General features: G+C 41.7%; 1 protein-coding gene across 1 annotated transcript in view; it reads right to left on the bottom strand.

The window, feature by feature from the left end:
- Positions 1 to 17500, bottom strand: part of LOC122811497 (NF-kappa-B-activating protein-like) — a 561457-nt gene that overhangs the window by 488186 nt on the left and 55771 nt on the right. Inside the window, 1 exon segment of the mRNA XM_044083373.1 lies at positions 4179 to 4249. Coding sequence (XP_043939308.1) covers positions 4179 to 4249 — 71 coding nt within the window.

Genomic DNA, 17500 nt, shown 5'->3' with positions numbered 1-17500 from the left:
GTATATATCTGGGCTCTCCCATTTGCTTGTCGACATGTTGAAAATCCTTGTTCCAGTTTCCACTCGTGTGGGTCCATCAGGTTTCTGCTTAGTCCGTCTGCCAGTGTATTTAGTTTTCCTGGCAGGAACTGAGCTTGTAGATGCACTTGGTAGCTCAAGGCTGTGTTCCACAATGCCATGGCTCGTCTGCAGAGGGGGTAAGAATGTGTACCCCCCTGCTTGTTTATGTACCACATAACAGTGGTGTTGTCCGTCTTTACCATTAATTGTCCTGGAAGAATGCGGTCCTTGAACGCTGTCAGAGCATTCTGTGCAGCTAACATTTCTGTTTGGTTGATGTGCAGGTGCATTTGACTTGGGTTCCATTTGCCCTGAATGCACTTCCCTGCCAGGTGGACCCCGCATGCATAGTCTGTTGCGTCTGCTAGGGCTTGGGCGGCAGGGGGTAGTGTGAATGGTAGTCCCTTGCTCTGGTGGCATGCCTCTGCCCACCAAAAGAACTCTAGGCATAGGCAGGGTATGATAGGAATCATTGCTTCTAGATCCTGAAAATGTTGACACCATAGGCTTTTTTAGATACCATTGTAGTTTCCTCATATTCAGTCCTGCATATGGAATTAGAAGAATGCAGGAGGCCATGAACCCCAAAGCTTGTAGTATTTGCCTTGCAGATAGCAGGGTTTTTGTGGCTACTTGTTTGAGTTAGGTTGTCAAGTGAATTTGTTTCTCTGGCGTGAGGAAAGATATCTGGAAAGTTGTATTCAAGCTTGCTCCCAGGAATATAATTTGTTGACAGGGTACCAAGTGTGATTTCTTTTCATTTATGGTGTACCCTAAACAAGTTAGCACCCTTTGTACAAAAGCCAGATGATTCAAAAGTATGTCCTGGTTTTCTGCCTGAATTAGACAATTGTCCAGGTATGGGTATATTTGAATATTTCTTTGCCTGAAAAATGCAGTGACTGGAGCTAGGCACTTTGTGAATACCCTGGGCGCAGTAGATAAGCCAAAGGGCAGTGCAGAGAACTGATGGTGCGTGTAGCCTGCTTTGAAGCGTAGTATCTTCTGCAAGATTCCTTGATTGGGATGTGCAGGTATGCTTCCTTTAAATCTAGTGTTGCCAACCAGGCATCTTTGCCTAGCATAGCAAGCAACTGGTGAAGAGTCAGCATCCTGAATTTTGGAATCACCAAAAAGGTGTTTGGCGTTACCAGGAAAAGTCTTGAGTAGAAACCTTTTCCCTTTTCCTCTTCTGGTACCAAGGGAATAGCCCCTATGCTTAAGAGAGTTACTTGCTTTTGGGCCTCTGCTCACTGATTTGGAGGTAGATCTGGCCAACCGCTTGGAGTTGGTAACGTGTGGAAGTGAAATCTGTATCCTTGGGACACTATATTTAAAACCCATTTGTCCTGGGTAATGAGTCCCTAATTCTTTGCATGAAGTGCAATCTTTCCCCCCAAAGGGGCAGTCAGTTGAGAGGTGCTTGGAAGTTTTAGAAAATAAGTCATTGAGACAGTTTACCATAGAGGGGAGTTTTATTACTCCCAGATTTGGAAGTGGAGGCCCCCTACTGCTTAGTCCTGTGCGTCCCCTGGGACTGAAGCCTGGGTGCTCTGCTGGATTTGGGTTTGGACTGAGAAGGTTTGGAAGAGGCAGGAAAGGACCAATTCTTAGAAGGCCAATGCCTACTAAATCTTGGAGGTTGTACTTGTAAGAAAATCTTTAACAGTTTGCATAGATTTAGCTTTTTCCTCCATCTTTTTAAGAACAACTTCTGCCTTGTTGCCAAACAGGCAGTCCTGATTTAAGGGAGCATCCAGTAATTTTGCTTTAACATGATCTGGCAAGGATTGCTCCTTAAGCCAAGGATGCCTTCTAAGTAGAGACCCAGTTACAGCAGCCCTGCAAGATGCCTCTAATGAATCAAAACCACATTGTAACGTATGTTTACCAACTTGTTCAGCAGAATGCATTAAATCCTTATTTTCAGCACAATCAGGAATCAACATCATTTTCTGTTTAAGCAATCCAATAATATGCTGATGATACTTTATCATTTGAAACTGGCAATTCAAGGCCCTAATGGGCAAAGCTGCATTAGTGTATAAATTCTTACCCCATCTATCCAGCGCCCTGGAGTCTCTATCAGAGGGGGTAGGATATTTGGCAGTAGTAGCTTTAATGCCCTTGAGTCCCTGTGAAATGGTTTCAGGATCCGCAGTAGGATTTTTGAAGAGGAACTTGTGAGAGTCAGGATCCCTGTAATATCTATCAGGTTTTCTGGAAGCAGGAGGTAAAGAGTTAGGGGCCATGCTAGACTCCAAAAAGGCATCATCAACACTGTCCAGTACAGGAGGTATAGCTAAAGGCCTGTGCTGGGCAGGAGTAAAAAAAATCTCTAAACCTCTTTTTAGAATCAGAGAAATCCTAGGAGTATGCAAGGTTTCACCAAAAGAGAAATCCTCTGCGGGGGGAAGCAGAGGGAAGAGAGTCCTCAGCATCAGAATCCTCATAGGTAGATAAGGGTAAATCCTGGTCATCAGAGGAAACAGACATTTCAGAATCCTGGTCAGAAGTATAATAAGCAAACTCAGCCCTAGGTCTCTTAGAGGGGGAAGGTTGGCATCCCCTGATTAAAGTAATAAGGTCTTCAGCCATTCTTATCATTTGTTTTTTAGGCATAGAGGCCTGACCATGTGGTCTGAGTGTCAATTTTCTTGGCATGGTTCCAGTTTTAGGCCTTGAAGAAGAAGATGGCATTGGTTTAACATGCAAGTCAGTAGGCCTGAATACACCCTTAGAAGCCAGTACCTGCACAGAGGCTCCGGGACCCATCCAAGGTAGAGACATCCGCAGGTTTCACAGTTGAAGCATCTTGCGGCATACCGGACTCCGAATGGGTCTTAGTAGAGGCCTGCGAATCTGAAGTAGCGGGTATCAGAGCCTACGAAAGCGCCTTACTGAGTACCGGCACCTCTGTGGTCTGTCTCTTTATCTTTGCGCTTTTTCGGAATACCGGTAGCCGGATGGCTTACCGATGACATTTCTGGATAATTGAACAGAGAACAGAAATATTTAGAGGTGGAAATATACAGACGACGGATAGTGCGTTGACTAAATAAGGCACAAAACCGACAGCAAGGTACGTCGTGGTCAGGGCCTAGGCAAGGAATACAGTAAGAATGAAAATCTGTGTGAGGTATTTGCTTTCCACAAGTAATGCAATTATTAACTTTTACTGACATCGGTAAGGAGCAAGAAAAGGTTTCCCCAACGGGGTACTTAGCTTTAGTTGAAGACTTCAATTCTGAAACTCGAAAACAAAAATTTCAGTAGTCGGCCGACCGGCACTTGCAAACTGCTTCTGCTTCGGGCACTGCACGGCAAGAAAGGCTGATGTAATGACGTTGGCTGCATGTTTTATACCCCTGAGGACCTGACGTCATGGAAGAAGAGAGAGCAACCGACGTAGGACCCAAGACTTTGTTAATCAGGCTGATTGAGTGCTACTGCAAGCAGATAACCCCAAATGTAATGACTGCAACAGTGAAATATGAAGAACATCTTACCAAAAAAAGATTATATTCATATTTGAATTGTAGGTAAACAGCTTCAGACCGTAATAGAAGCATAAACGTGAAAATGAATAGCTTTAGAAAATAACAGATGCACCCAAAAGGCTTTCACAGCAGGAAAGAAATTGAAATACATCAGGAAGTATGAACGGTGGAAAAGAGGGGGCTTAGCACTCTGGGAAAAGTTATATAAAACAAGCTTTCATAAAGTGTATGATGCAAAGTCCTACAGGTTCCTGCAGTCAGAGTTTTATAATATCAAACTACAATATGAACCTCAGTAACCATCTACCTTCCTCTGATTTATGTAACACCAACAAAAAAATACACAGATTTCCCTCCCATTAGTCTGATATGTACTGTTCATACCAACCTCTACAATTCTAATACTACGTTCACTTCTGCAAAAGAACTTCAAAAGCAAATTTCTGTTGAACTGCAGTAATCAACCTCAAACTAACACAAAAATGGAAGAGACAACCAAGTACAGTAAGCAAAGGGACTAAGTGAGAAAACGGCATTCTGAAGCAAATTAAAAATGAAATTAACATGCCACCATTCATAGTCTCTCTCAAACACTTCTGAAGAATGTACAAAGTGTACCTTCTGCAATGGAGTCAGAACTACTACTGCTCTGAGCTTCTTCCTCCTCTGCTGGTGTATGCTCATCAGAACTAAAAGAAATGAAAAACAGAGTGTAAACAGATGGAAATGTAAGTGCACTACATAATGTATTTTAATGGCAATCTGAACATTAAATGTTGCTGATTTACAAACTTCAGAGTCCATTACTTAAATTTCAAGATGAGTCACTCACTACGCAAAGCCAGAGATAAATGAGATTCATATATTAATACCAAACTCGAGAAACAGAACTATGATAAGGTGCTGGGCGATGGTAGAAATTAAGTTATTTAATATTTTTGTTGTGATTCCATTCAAAATTCTTTTACATGATTCCATCAAATATATGAACTGAACATCAGAGTAAATGTTAAAAACAAAACAGATGAGGAAGGCACATAAAAGTTACGTGTGTTGGTAAATAAAATGCCCCTCTACGAGTGCAGCCCTGAGGCATAGTTATTCTGATGACAGTCAATCTCTAACTGCAGCTGTCATGACATATTTGGCTATAATACATAAGTATTTGCTCTTGTCAAAGCAAAACCAAATCAAAAACAAATGTGCATATAAAGCCTGACAGTGTTAATCCATATTAATTACTTTTGCATACATTTAATATTCTGATAGTGTTTCAGTGCATATTTTTTTATCACTCTGGAAAGTCAGCAGTCCTGGCAGAACATACTTGAAAAAGGCCACCAGCAATCACTTCATTTTTGAAGACCATCAGAAGGAAGCAAACAAAAACCTCTACTTCTGAAGTGGTCTGAGAGTCATGTATTCACATCTGTACAAAACTGCAATAACTAAGGAACATGCACTTAGGCAACTGCACTGACTGTACTTTGAGATGTGTTGCATATTCTATCAAATCATGGCTTGCAGCAGTTAGAATACTACTCACTCTGTGTTTGCAGCCAAAACGCAACACAAAATTTGTTCATATGTTTGCCCTATGCAGCTTCATTGAGAACTGTGCTGGAAAACTTCATTGAAAGGTAGACCCGAAGACATGGCTAGTCAATTCCCATAAAGCACTGGAAAGTCTGAGCTGGAGGACATGAAAGTAAAGTTCGCCTCTGTTGTTCTCTTTCCATGTTTTTTAACAGCTACTTGGCCAACGGGTCATTGCTTCTAAAGCTTCTGATTCAAACCAACAGATACTGGTTTACAGAAAAGAAAAAACATACAACTCGCTTAAGTTGAAAAAGACCTTTAGAGGACCTGGAACACAAAGGGACTGAAAGGCCTGAAGAGCTAAGATTACAGCACTCATCTCTAATAGTGATGTGGTCTGACATCTGCCAACGAGACCAGAGACCCTGAACTTTCAGACTGTTGAAGGAAGCTCCCCAACCTTGACTGGAAGCATCTGTGTACAGCTCTTGAGTAAGAAGTGGAAAAGTACAGTTTTGTACCTACCATAAATGTAGATGTCCGATAGGTATGCATCTGCAGTCATAACATATGGGTTGTCCTGCCTCAGGCAGCCCTTTGGTTGGCCGGATTCCAAAGTCTGGGTCTGGCCTCGGCTGATGTCGCATCTTCCCCGACGTCAGAGCTTCTGGGGTATAAAGGCATCAGCCGACGCTATTTTCCTCAGTGTTTCTTGCCCCAGATGCCAGGTGCCCTCTAGGAAGGCTAAATTTGGATAAATGTTGAAAATTCCAAACAGTAGCAAACAAAATATATATATATATATATATATATATATATATATATATATATATATATATATATATATACATACAAACAAATACACCATAATAGATTCCCCCAGCTAGCTGAAAGAGGGGTAAGCACCCTAGGAATACCACAGAGGGGAAGGAGGGTGGGTAATCCTTACTGCAGATGCATACCTATCGGACATCTACATTTATGGTAGGTACAAAACTGTACTATGTCCTTCAAGGATGCATCTGCAGTCATAACATATGGGTAGAATACCATAGCCAAAACTGGGGGAGGAGGTACTAAGATAAGGATGGTGTAGTTAAGATCCCTTGTAAAACTGCAGTTGCAAAACCTGCTCGGGATCTGGAGTATAAAGGTAGATTGTAATGCTTGGCAAATGTATGCACGGAGCTCCAAGTAGCAGCTTCTAAAATGTCCACCCCTCGTAGGAAAGCTGTAGTGGTGGCTATGGCTCTTGTGGAATGAGGCCTGATATTTTCAGGAGCTGTCTTTCCATGAAAAGAGTAGCAAAAACGAATGCAATTTCCTATCCATTTTGAAATTGTCTGTTTGGAAATTGCTTTTCCTTGCACTCCAGTTGCATATGCTACGAAAAGTTGGTCAGTTTTTCTTTTGTTTTTAGTTCTGTCCAGATAGTAGCGTAGTTGTCTATGTACATCCAAGGTGTGCAATAGTTTTTCCCCCTTGTTCTGCGGGTTAGAGAAGAACGTAGGCAAATGAATAGCTTGGTTCAAGGATACCCTGGATACCACCTTTGGCATGAAAGTAGGATTGGTTCTCAGAGACACTCTATCCTGGTGAAAAATTAGGAAAGGCTGCACTGCCATTAATGCCTGTAACTCGGATACCCTTCTTGCTGAAGTGATTGCCAGAAGGAAGGCAGTTTTCTAAGATAAGAACTGTAAGTCTGATGATGCTGCTGGTTCAAAAGGGGATAGTGTCAATTTTTCTAGCACAAAATTGAGATCCCATGCAGGGAGAGGGGGTCTCCTTGGAGGCTTTACATTTTTGATCCCTCTTAAAAATTGTCTGAGAAGAGGGTGAGAGAAGATAGGAGGGTCCATATTGTACTCTGCTGAAATTGCTGAAGCATGAATCTTAATGGAAGAATAGGACAGACCATTGTGTAACAATTCTGCTAAGTATTCTAGGATGTGTGCTAGGTTTGCCACTGTGACATCTGTGCCCTTTGATGTGCTCCAAATGAGGAATCTCTTCCATTTAGCCGAGTATGTCTTCCTTGTGGAGGGTCTGCGAGTCTCCAGGACAATGTCCTTGACCCACTGAGATAAGGCAGTTTGGTTTTGTTTTAAGCAATTTTCCAGGCCGTTAGCTGCAGTGTTTTCAAGTTTGGATGCAGGGTCTTGAAATTGTTCTGCGTTAGAAGAAGAGGCCATAAGGGTAGAGTCCATGAGTTCTCTCGAGACATGCTTCTCAGTAGCGGATACCAGTGCTGCCTTGGCCAGTCTGGAGCTATTAGTAGCACCTTTGGCTGTTCCTCCCTGATCTTCAGTAGAACTTTGTACATCAATGGGAGAGGTGGAAATGCATACACTGTTAGGGCATTCCAGCTGAAAGAGAGAGAGTCCACCCTCCAGGCTTGTGGGTGGTATATCCTTGAGCAGAATTTCTTCAGTTGGTGGTTGAGTGGGGAGGCGAACAGGTCTATGTCTGGCATTCCCCATTTGTTTGTTATGAGTTTGAAGATGTCTGGATGCAGCATCCATTCGTGAGCATCCGTGGTAGTTCTGCTTAAGCTGTCTGCTAGTAAATTCTCTTTTCCTGGTACAAATTTGGCCTGCAGCTGGATTTTGAGATTCAGGGCTAGGCTCCACAGATCCATTGCCATCCGGCATAGAGGGTAGGAATGCGTGCCTCCCTGTTTGTTTATGTACCACATGACCGTGGTGTTGTCTGTCCTTATCAGCAAATGTCCTTGCTGGAGGAATGATTTGAATGCCTCGATTGCATGCTTCACTTGTTTATGTGCAAGTTTAGCTGGTCTTGAGACCATAGGCCTTGGATACATTTGTCCTCCATGTGTGCTCCCCATCCTAGGTCTGAGGCGTCCGTGGTGATGGTCTGCCTTGGTTGTGGTTTGTTGAAAGGCAACCCTCTGTTGGACTGGCAGGCCTGAGACCACCACAGGAATTCCTTTTTCAGGCATGGAATGATTGGTATTCATGGTTTCTAAACTGTGACTGTGTTGAGACCATACATTCCTTAGGTACCATTGTAATTTTCTCATATGCAGCCTGGCATACGGGATCAAGATTATGCAGGATGCCATGTAACCCAGGGCTTGCAGGATTTTCCTTGCAGTAAGCCAGGCATTTCGTGAATACTCTGGGTGCAGTAGATAAGCCAAAGAGCAATGCTGAGAATTGATAATGCTCTGATCCTGCAAGAAATCTGAGGTGTCTTCTGCAATCTGGTCGGATAGGGACGTGCAGGTATGCCTCCTTGAGATCTAGAGTCACCAGCCAAGACTCCTTGCCCAACATGGGAAGAAGTTGCTGTAGGGTCAGCATTTTGAATTTTGGCACAATGAGGTAAGTGTTCAGTGCGGACAAATTGAGAATAGGCCTCCATTGGTTTTCTTTTCTTGGTACAAGGAATAGTCTGGAGTAAAATCCTTGGCCTTGTTCCATAGGTGGTACCCTTTCTATCGCTTTCATCAGAAGCAAATTGTTGATTTGTCTTAAAGCCTCTGGCTTCTGGTTTGGTGGAAGGTTTGGCATTCCATTCCTTTTTGGTAAAGTGTGGAAGCGAAACCTGCATCCTTCGTCTATTGTTTGCAATGTCCATGTGTCCTTTGTAATACAATGCCAGTTTTCTGAGAATAAAGCCAGCTTTCCACCCAAGGGTGCTTCCAGTTGTTCCCTGGTAGGCGGAATCAGAGTGAAGTCATTGTGTCTGCCCTGTGGAAGTGGTTGTAGTTGTAGCTGTAGCTGTACTCCTCTGGTTGGCAGGCTGCCATTGACGACCCCTGTAGGCTCCCTTTGATTGACCTCTGCCTCTTGGGCGTCTATTCCTGCCTCTCTGTGCTCTGGAGGTGTCTGGAAAGGACCAATTCTTTGAAGGCCAGTTTCTGCTGAACCTCGGAGGTTGAACCTGCAGAAAATCCTTTACTGTTTGCACAGATTTTGCTTTTTCTTCCACTTTCTTTAGAATGTCCTGTGCAGGAGAGCCAAATAAACTTTGTTTCTCTATTGGAGCATCCAGTAGTTTAGCCTTGACATTGTCTGGCAAAGATTGCTCTTTTAGCCAGGCATGCCTCCGAATTACTGTCCCAGTCATAGCTGATCTAAATGAAGCCTCCAGTGCATCATAGCCACATTTTAAGGAATGATTACTGACCTGCTGAGAGTTGTGTACCAAATCCTGAAGAGACTTACGGTCTAAAGGTTCAGGTGAAGAAAGCTTTTTATTCAGCTGATCTAACAAGTATTCTTGGTACTGTATCATATGGAATTGGCAGTTTAATGCCCTGGCAGAAAGAGTAGCAGAAGTATAAACCTTTTTACCCCATCTCTCTAATGCTCTAGACTCTCTTTCAGAGGGTAGGGGGTTCTTGGCAGTGGCAGCTGCAACACCTTTTGGGCCCTGAGAAATAGTTTCTGGGTCTGCAGCATGGGCTTTATAAAGGTGAAAGTGAGAATCCGGAACCCTGTAATATCTGTCAGGTTTGGCAGGGGCCGGGGGAAGAAAGTCAGGGGCAGAACTGACATCATTGTACACATCATCAACTACAGTAAGCACAGGTGGTACGGCTAAAGGCCTATGCTGGGGCAAATGTAAGAAGGTTCTTAATCTTTTTCTAGAATCAGAAAAATCCTGACCCTGCCATTGAAAGTGTTCCCTCATTGAGTGGGATAGAGTCTTCTGCATCTCCTCATAAGGAGAGTAGGGCCCTTCCTGATGGTGTGATAAATCAGATTCATCTGAAGAGTAATCAGAGGATAGAGGTTCAGGGGGTTCAGTCCTAGGCCTTTTGTCAGGAGGAGGGTGGGAGGCCCTGTCTGGGTAAGGTTGTGAACCCCTAATCAATGATATAAGGTCCTCAGCAAGAGTGAGAATCTGAGAACTAGAGGAAGGTCTCTGAGAGGAAGATTTGGCAGGTGAAGCTTTTGAAATTTTGGCAGCTTTGGCCCTGGAGAATGCCTTAATAGACATAGAGGCAGGGGGCCTAGCTGCCCCACGTGCAGGGGTAGAAATGTCCAATGGAATGGTGTCGGACAATTCTTGTGCACTAGCTTCGGTAGGGATTTCTGAAGCCGACTCAGCCGGGGCCTCTCTGGCCTCGGTTGTCGGAGGTAAGATTTCGGTAGAAGTAAGAACAGAGGACTCTGTTTCAGCTGAAACAGAGACACTCGCGGTGGGCCTAACCGTGGTTTCAGCCGAAACCGCAGGCCGCGAGTGTCGGTCCTTTTCCTTGCGTTTTTTGGCCAAATGAGTAGTCGGAGTCTCCGACGGCATTTTATATGCAAAAGCGGAGCCAAAAAACTCTTCTGCAAACTCCGACCGACGTCTAAGAGTCCGTCGGTTGAAGGAGGCACAGGCTAAACAAGCTGATACGTCGTGGTCTGGGCCTAAGCAAGGAAGGCAGTAAGAATGGAAATCCTTATGAGGTATTTGTTTCCCACAAGTTAAACAATTATTTACTTTGTCTGACATCGGCTGAGGCAAGAAAGAGTCCCCAACGGGGTACTTAGCTTTTTTAGAAGTCTTCGGTAGCTGAAATCTCTGGATCTGACCGACCGGCACTTGCGAACAGCTTCTGCTTTGGGCACCGCACGGCAAGAAAGACTGAGGAAAATGGCGTCGGCTGATGCCTTTATACCCCAGAAGCTCTGACGTCGGGGAAGATGCGACATCAGCCGAGGCCAGACCCAGACTTTGGAATCCGGCCGACCGAAGGGCTGCCTGAGGCAGGACAACCCATATGTTATGACTGCAGATGCATCCTTGAAGGACATCTGAAAACCTGGATATAAGGTGATCTGTTGAATCCGCCAGTTTGAGACGGACTAAAAGAGGGACTGGAAACTTCAGAAGGTGGGATTGCTGGAGTCAGTCTTGAGATACCACTGAATTTAATTATCACAGGAATGGTGTATGCCATGAACCCAAGGGCTCAGACAGATTCCTCTGCAGGAAGAATTGGAAGAGGAAGAAAAGACCACAAATAAGGAAAGTGGGGACCTTGGCAGGCAAAGAGAATCCAAGATTGGGATGGTCTGAATCCTGCAACCCAAAAATACTTGAGCCTATGAAGGAGTCAACAGTGATTTCTTGAGTGAGAGTGAATCCCACACTACACAGGTGAAGCACAGTGAAGTGTAAACTCTGAAGGAGGATCTGCTGAGAGGGGTTTGAATCAGAAGGTTATCCAGACAAGGGAATATCTGAATTCCCTGAAGTCTACAAAAAGCTACTACAGGGGCCAGACATTTGGTAAATACCACTGAGGCTTTAGAAAGACCAAAAGGCAAAGCTGATAATGAGGAAGAAGAAACAGACAAATGTAAACACTTCCTGAAGAAAGGGTGAATAAAAATATGAAGATAAGAATCTTTCAAATTCAGGGAGATCAGAAAAGTCTGGAAACCAAAAGAGGAAAAATGGTCTGAAGAAACAATATCCTGAAAGAAGGAACATTGACAAAGGTGTTGAGGTAAGGACAGGTCTAGAATAGGCCTACACAACCCCTCCTTCCTGGGGACTGAAAGCATTCTGCAATAAAAAACTGTTCCTTCCTGAGACAAGGGAACAGGCTGTATGGCTGCTTGTTCCATCAGATCCTGCAGAACCAAAGGGAAATGAGGAAGCTGGGACAGAAAAGGCTGAGGGGAAACCAGAAAGTGGAGGAAGAGACTTCCAAGCTATAAAATAACAATGCTGGACGATGGAGAGGACCTATCTGCTGCCAAACAGGGATAGGAAGGGGTTAGCATGAGGGACAAAGGAATCTGTCAGAGGAGGAGGAGGACAGGCTATATGTCAGACAAAAGCAAATTTATCAAAAAATGACATTTTTGGCCTCTAGAACTCACACTGTGTTTACCTGGAAAAACCTGCTTAGTAACCCTATTACCTCTCTAGTAGACTGTCTAGGCTGCCTACAGACAAAAGAAGATTTCAAAGGATAGTTCCTCTGGAACTGAAGTATAAGAAAAATAAACATCTGCTTAATGTCCTGCATAACCCTGCCCTCATCCTGCAGGGTTTTAAGCAATTCTGCTGGAGCAGTGAGAAAAAGATTCTGGTTATCTAAGGGAGAATCTAAAAGTTTGTCCTTCATGTCCTCAGGTAAAAACTGCAGATGCAACCAGGAAGATCTCCTCATTACAGAACTTGATATAGCTTCCCTAAATGAGGCATCAGCTGCATTTAATGGAATGGCAGGCTACCAGGGAGGCAGAACTCTGTACAGAGACAGCAGAAGAGGTACTGTCTGAATCAGTCAAGTTAGTCAACTTGGGATAGAAGGGCCAAGACATATCCAGTCATGTGGGTCTGATAATGGTCGTAAAAGCCACAGTATACACTTTTTCCATATATCTCTCCATAACACTGCTGTCCTGGTCAGAACTGGGAGAGGAAAGCAGTTTGGATTGCTTACATAAGAACATAGAAACAACAGCAGGATCAAATGATGGACTTATACAGTTATTAATGATCCTCAGGTACTGTGTAAAATCTGTGGCTTCTTAGGGGTCAGAGTCTGAAAGTCAAGAGCCCGAGTAGCTGCTGTAAATGTGTCCAACAGGGGCAGCTAAAACTAGAGGGATGGCAGAAGGTCTGTGTGAGTTCATATACAAAAGTTCATACCTCTTTTGAACCTCCGATATTTGTGAACAATCTCACCTAAAATATTCCACCATATGAACCACTGTATCCCCAAAAGACCATTCTTTTAAAGGAAACTCAGGGGACAAAGAATCAGCTTCTTCAGACCTCAAAGCCAAAGGAGAGTGTACTTGTGAGGAATATGCTAAGGTTTCTTCACCAAAGTCTAACTCACCATCAGAAGAATCAGAATCCCTTCTTCTCTTGGATGCAGTAGATGTCCAAAGAGCAGCAGCAGCAGGGACAGACAATCCCTATGAGGATTTCACAGCCATGATGGCTGTGATGTCCCCACTCTCGTCCAATAATTAAGAAGCCTGAATCCTCACCACTGACACTGGAGAGGGATGTTCACTTGGAATACAAATGAATACACTAAGTATTTCCAGATGCAGACCTCTCTGCATCAAGCACAATTTCCCTTAACAGCACACAGGGAACACACTCAGCCTGGGGTTTGGGTTTCTCTAGCGGTTTCCCTCCAGGTCCCCAATAAGACACCACTGGTACAGCTGCAGATTACTTAAGAGTGCCCAAGCCAAGTCCTTCACCATACTTTCTGTGAAACCAATGCTTTGTGACCCTGTTTCAAGTTGATGACACACACACACACACACACACAAACCTGGGAAAGGCTGGCACGGGTTTACTAGCTATGCCCACTTCTGCCCAGACTATAAGGTAGTTACCACTGCCAGGCACTATAAAGCCAGCTACCCAAGGCTCTTGAAAGGATACCCAATTATACTGAATGAAATTAATATTAATACAGTCATACTGACCAAACAGCCAGGCTTCAAGAGTGACCACAGTTATCACCAAATAAATATATGCAAATATTCTTGAAACTTAAATACGTTCTAAAAGGACAAGCCACAATGAGAAGTTTAAATATACTTAATAATAAACAATAAAAGAACAAGAAATACTAAATATCTACTTACAGTAAACACCAGATTTCAGCCAAAGGATATACTGAAAATAACACAGCTGGAAAGAGTCATACAGTTTAAAAAAAAACAATACTTAACTATTCCCACTATATTTTCCTGACGGATCTAGAGAATTACTGGTCCTACTTACTGATAGAGCAAGGCAAGATGATGAGGGTGAGTGGTCCTTGTCAGATCCAAGACAGAATACAGAACACTGAGAGCAATCTTCTACTAATATCCACTTATTATTTCTGGCGTACAGAATAACATCACACACATCTGGTCATCTGATTCAGTTTCCCCACACTATTCTCCATCACTAGAAGTGGTCAGAAATTTAGCACCAATGTGTTACTATTCATGCAGATAGAGCTTTTCTCAGATGTGCTGCTGCTCCTGGAAGTCATATGACAATTTCAAACCTCTATCCTCCCAGAGTAGCAATTAGCTCCCTGCAAAAGACAATATAGAAGGTTTCCAAATACTTGGTTTCCCACACATTTTGTCTCTGGCTGCAACCAGAACTGTAAGATACAATCTTTATGGCCTAATTTAATTTCAACTATTTTTCAAAGTTTGCTGCAGATGGACTGCCATTAACCACTTCTCTTCCAGTATCCTCTGTTAACATACATTTAGTTCAGTTACAATAATATGTGTACATTTCCATTCTTTCCAGCAGGGCACACTGATGATAAATTGTAACATAAGAAACTTTACAAATACATTTTTTTAAATACAAGTATCTGTAAAAATCAGTTTGATACACAAATGACATACAATTCTTTACAAACGTCTAACATATGCCAGCATAAGGTAGGTGCACATCCACTGCCCTATGTCTTCTAGCATGGCTGGCAATCCCTCCTATCATCACGATGGCATTAAACAGCCCTTTAGTAAAGCCTTGCCACTCTTTGTAAATATTCTTAGCTACAGCAGCCACATATTCGGTTTTCCATTTTTTTTTTTTTTTTTTACAAGAACATCTGTCTTATCAAATCTACGAGGTTCAGAGCCCTGCCTGGATTCAATGAGGGTACCAACCACCTTTACCCTAACTAAAACTTGGGGAATCCCCCTAGGTCCTTCAGAAATAGTCTGTGGTTTTCCCTCTAAATCTGTACTAGACGTATCCACAGCCTCAGCAGATATGCAAGCAGGTGGCAGCTCAGTGTTGGTCTTCAAATGGGTTACGGCAGCAGGAACTGACAACAGAAGTAGTCAGTTCTCATGTTCTTTATCCAGCCTGCAAGAGATGGTCCTGCGGAGCCTAGACAGCAGCAGAATCAGTACGTGCTCATTTAGCTTTTTTCTTAAGAGTCAGCTAAACTTCAAGGTGGGCAGATTCGACCATGTTTCTTCTAGGGCAAACCCTTTATATATTGGTTTTCCAGACAAATAGAAAGGGAAGACAAACGGCTATTGAGTGTCTTAGGGATAAATGCCTGAAAGATACCACGCTGAGTATGGTTGCGAATAGCACACAAATCAAAAAGCACTTCTCGTGCCTATCTTTATGTGGAATCTGTATCCCATACTCATTTCTCCATCCTGGATGGCACAAAAACAAACTACAAGGAGGAAAAAAGACGGGAAGGAACCTCAACAGGGTACTTATCTGTATCTGACTTGGTAAATGAACCAGCTTGGTGAACGGTGTACAGACCAAATTCAGAAGCACCATACAGACTGTCAGCAAAGAAGTTCTGATGATTAGGCATCCATACACCACATATGTACCTTATGCCTTGCACGCAAGGCATATGTCTAATGTACAAAGCTGACAATGTGTAAAAGCTTTGGTATGCTAGATGGACATTAGATTACCCTCAGCAGGATACCCCATGTATAAAGAATACTTAAACAGTGATAAGGAAGGACATCTGCCAGCCATGCACTAAATAAATGTTTTAACTTCTAAACCACAAACACTTTGAATACACTGCTCTGTTAAACATAATATCATGCAACCCATCTAGACATTCTTAATGGTTAGCTAGCTACAGTACAGGCATTAATGAGTATGAAAAATACCAGAATAGAACCACGAGACATTAAACCGATGCCCCACCTGCCTAAGTTGGTGGTAGTTGAGATAGATGTAGAAGATCCCATGGCACCTATAAAAAAATAGTAGGAGTCCTTTATTTATATATACAAAAATATGCCTTATTTACAAAATACTTACATATTTACAAAGACATACAAATACAGAGATGTACAAATCAGTTTACAGTATCATACTAAATTTTCATCCCTATTAGACCACCACTCTTTTTTCCATCACCACTATCTGATTTAATTTAATATTGTTACTGTAATCTATTTACCAGCTATTTACTTTATTGTTACTACATGCTGACAGAGATAATTTCCTAACTTTCTAACTTATATTCTTTCATTATTAACCATAAGAAAAGATTGGTCAATTGTGTCAAATGCCTTAAGGTCTCATAATGATTTTTGCTTATTTCTATTCAAAATATCTACCACAATTTCTCTATCATTAATAAATCTTGACATACCTTCTCTTTTATACTCTATATATACTATTTTCTATAACATTTTCCATTTTAGTTTTAAGTCTAGTTTGTATTATTTTTATAAAGATCTTATAATTATTACTAGGTAATACTATCGGTTGCCAGTTTTTTTTTTTTTTTTTTTTAATTATCTTCCATCTTCGTTCTCCATATGAATTTAAGTATTCCACTACAAATTCTTTATACATAAAACCTTAATAAAACCATTTACTCAAAATCTTTAAAAAAATATGTTTTACCAGTCCCTTAAATATGTCTACATATCATACCCTATTACATCTGGTCCTGCAACCGAATCTACATTCACTTGTCCTAATACTTTATCTAGCTCATTTAAGGAGATCTCATTTTCCAACTCTTTATTCTCTTTTTCTGTTAACTTTTTTTTACTTTTCATGTTTTTTTTTTCCACTAACTTTTTCTTTAAACATTTAAGGTACACACTGTACTACACTATTCATAATCTTTTCGTGAGCTCTTTTTCTCCTTTACATATTTTATTTCTCTCATTACACTACCATCTTCCTTTAGTAATCTACTTAATTTATGGGATACTTCTCTTTGTCTTTGTAAAAAAATATATTTGCTTATATAACAATTCTTGTATTTATCAAGATTTCTTTCATATAATTAATTTTTCTTTGTCAGAGTACTTTCTGTTATGCATCATTATATGCTATTTTATATTTTTCTCTACTTTTCTCACATCATACTGCCAATGTAAAAATATTTTTTATATTTTTCTTTAAGTATCATCCACCATTCAGACCAATTTTTATAAAATGTTCTCGTAGCAATATGATCTTTCCATAAATGTATTACTAATCTCTTTCCTTCTTCATTCCATGCTCTCTCATTTATACCTTTTATTCCTTTGCCTATTTTTATATAATCCTTGCTTTCCTTTATCTCTAGCCACACTACAAGATGATCAGAAAATCCTGTTTCAACTTTCCATTAAAATAGGCTCAGATATAATGTCACAAAGTGTCTCTTTGTTAAGAGTAAATGCTCTTGCCTCATGTGATTTCATACCCAAATAAGCTATTAAATTGTCCGACACTTCATTCCTGTCAATTTCTTTGTCTTCTTTACTTTGAATCCTTACCACTTTCTTCTGCTTTTTTCTGCTAATCCACTTTTGCCTTTTACTTTCTCTGCATATATTTTCTTTTCCATCGCCCTACTATTCTTCAGGAATGTCTCTGCATCCTCGTTTTGCATTTTCTCCATAATGTCCCTGAACAGAACATCTCCTCCATTTTGTGGC

The sequence above is a fragment of the Protopterus annectens genome, chromosome 9.part0 (genome assembly GCF_019279795.1).
Source record: "Protopterus annectens isolate FY-2018-M chromosome 9.part0, PAN1.0, whole genome shotgun sequence".
Taxonomy (NCBI): domain Eukaryota; kingdom Metazoa; phylum Chordata; order Ceratodontiformes; family Protopteridae; genus Protopterus; species Protopterus annectens.
Note: the sequence above shows the minus strand (reverse complement) of the source record. Positions and strands in the feature narration are given on the sequence as shown.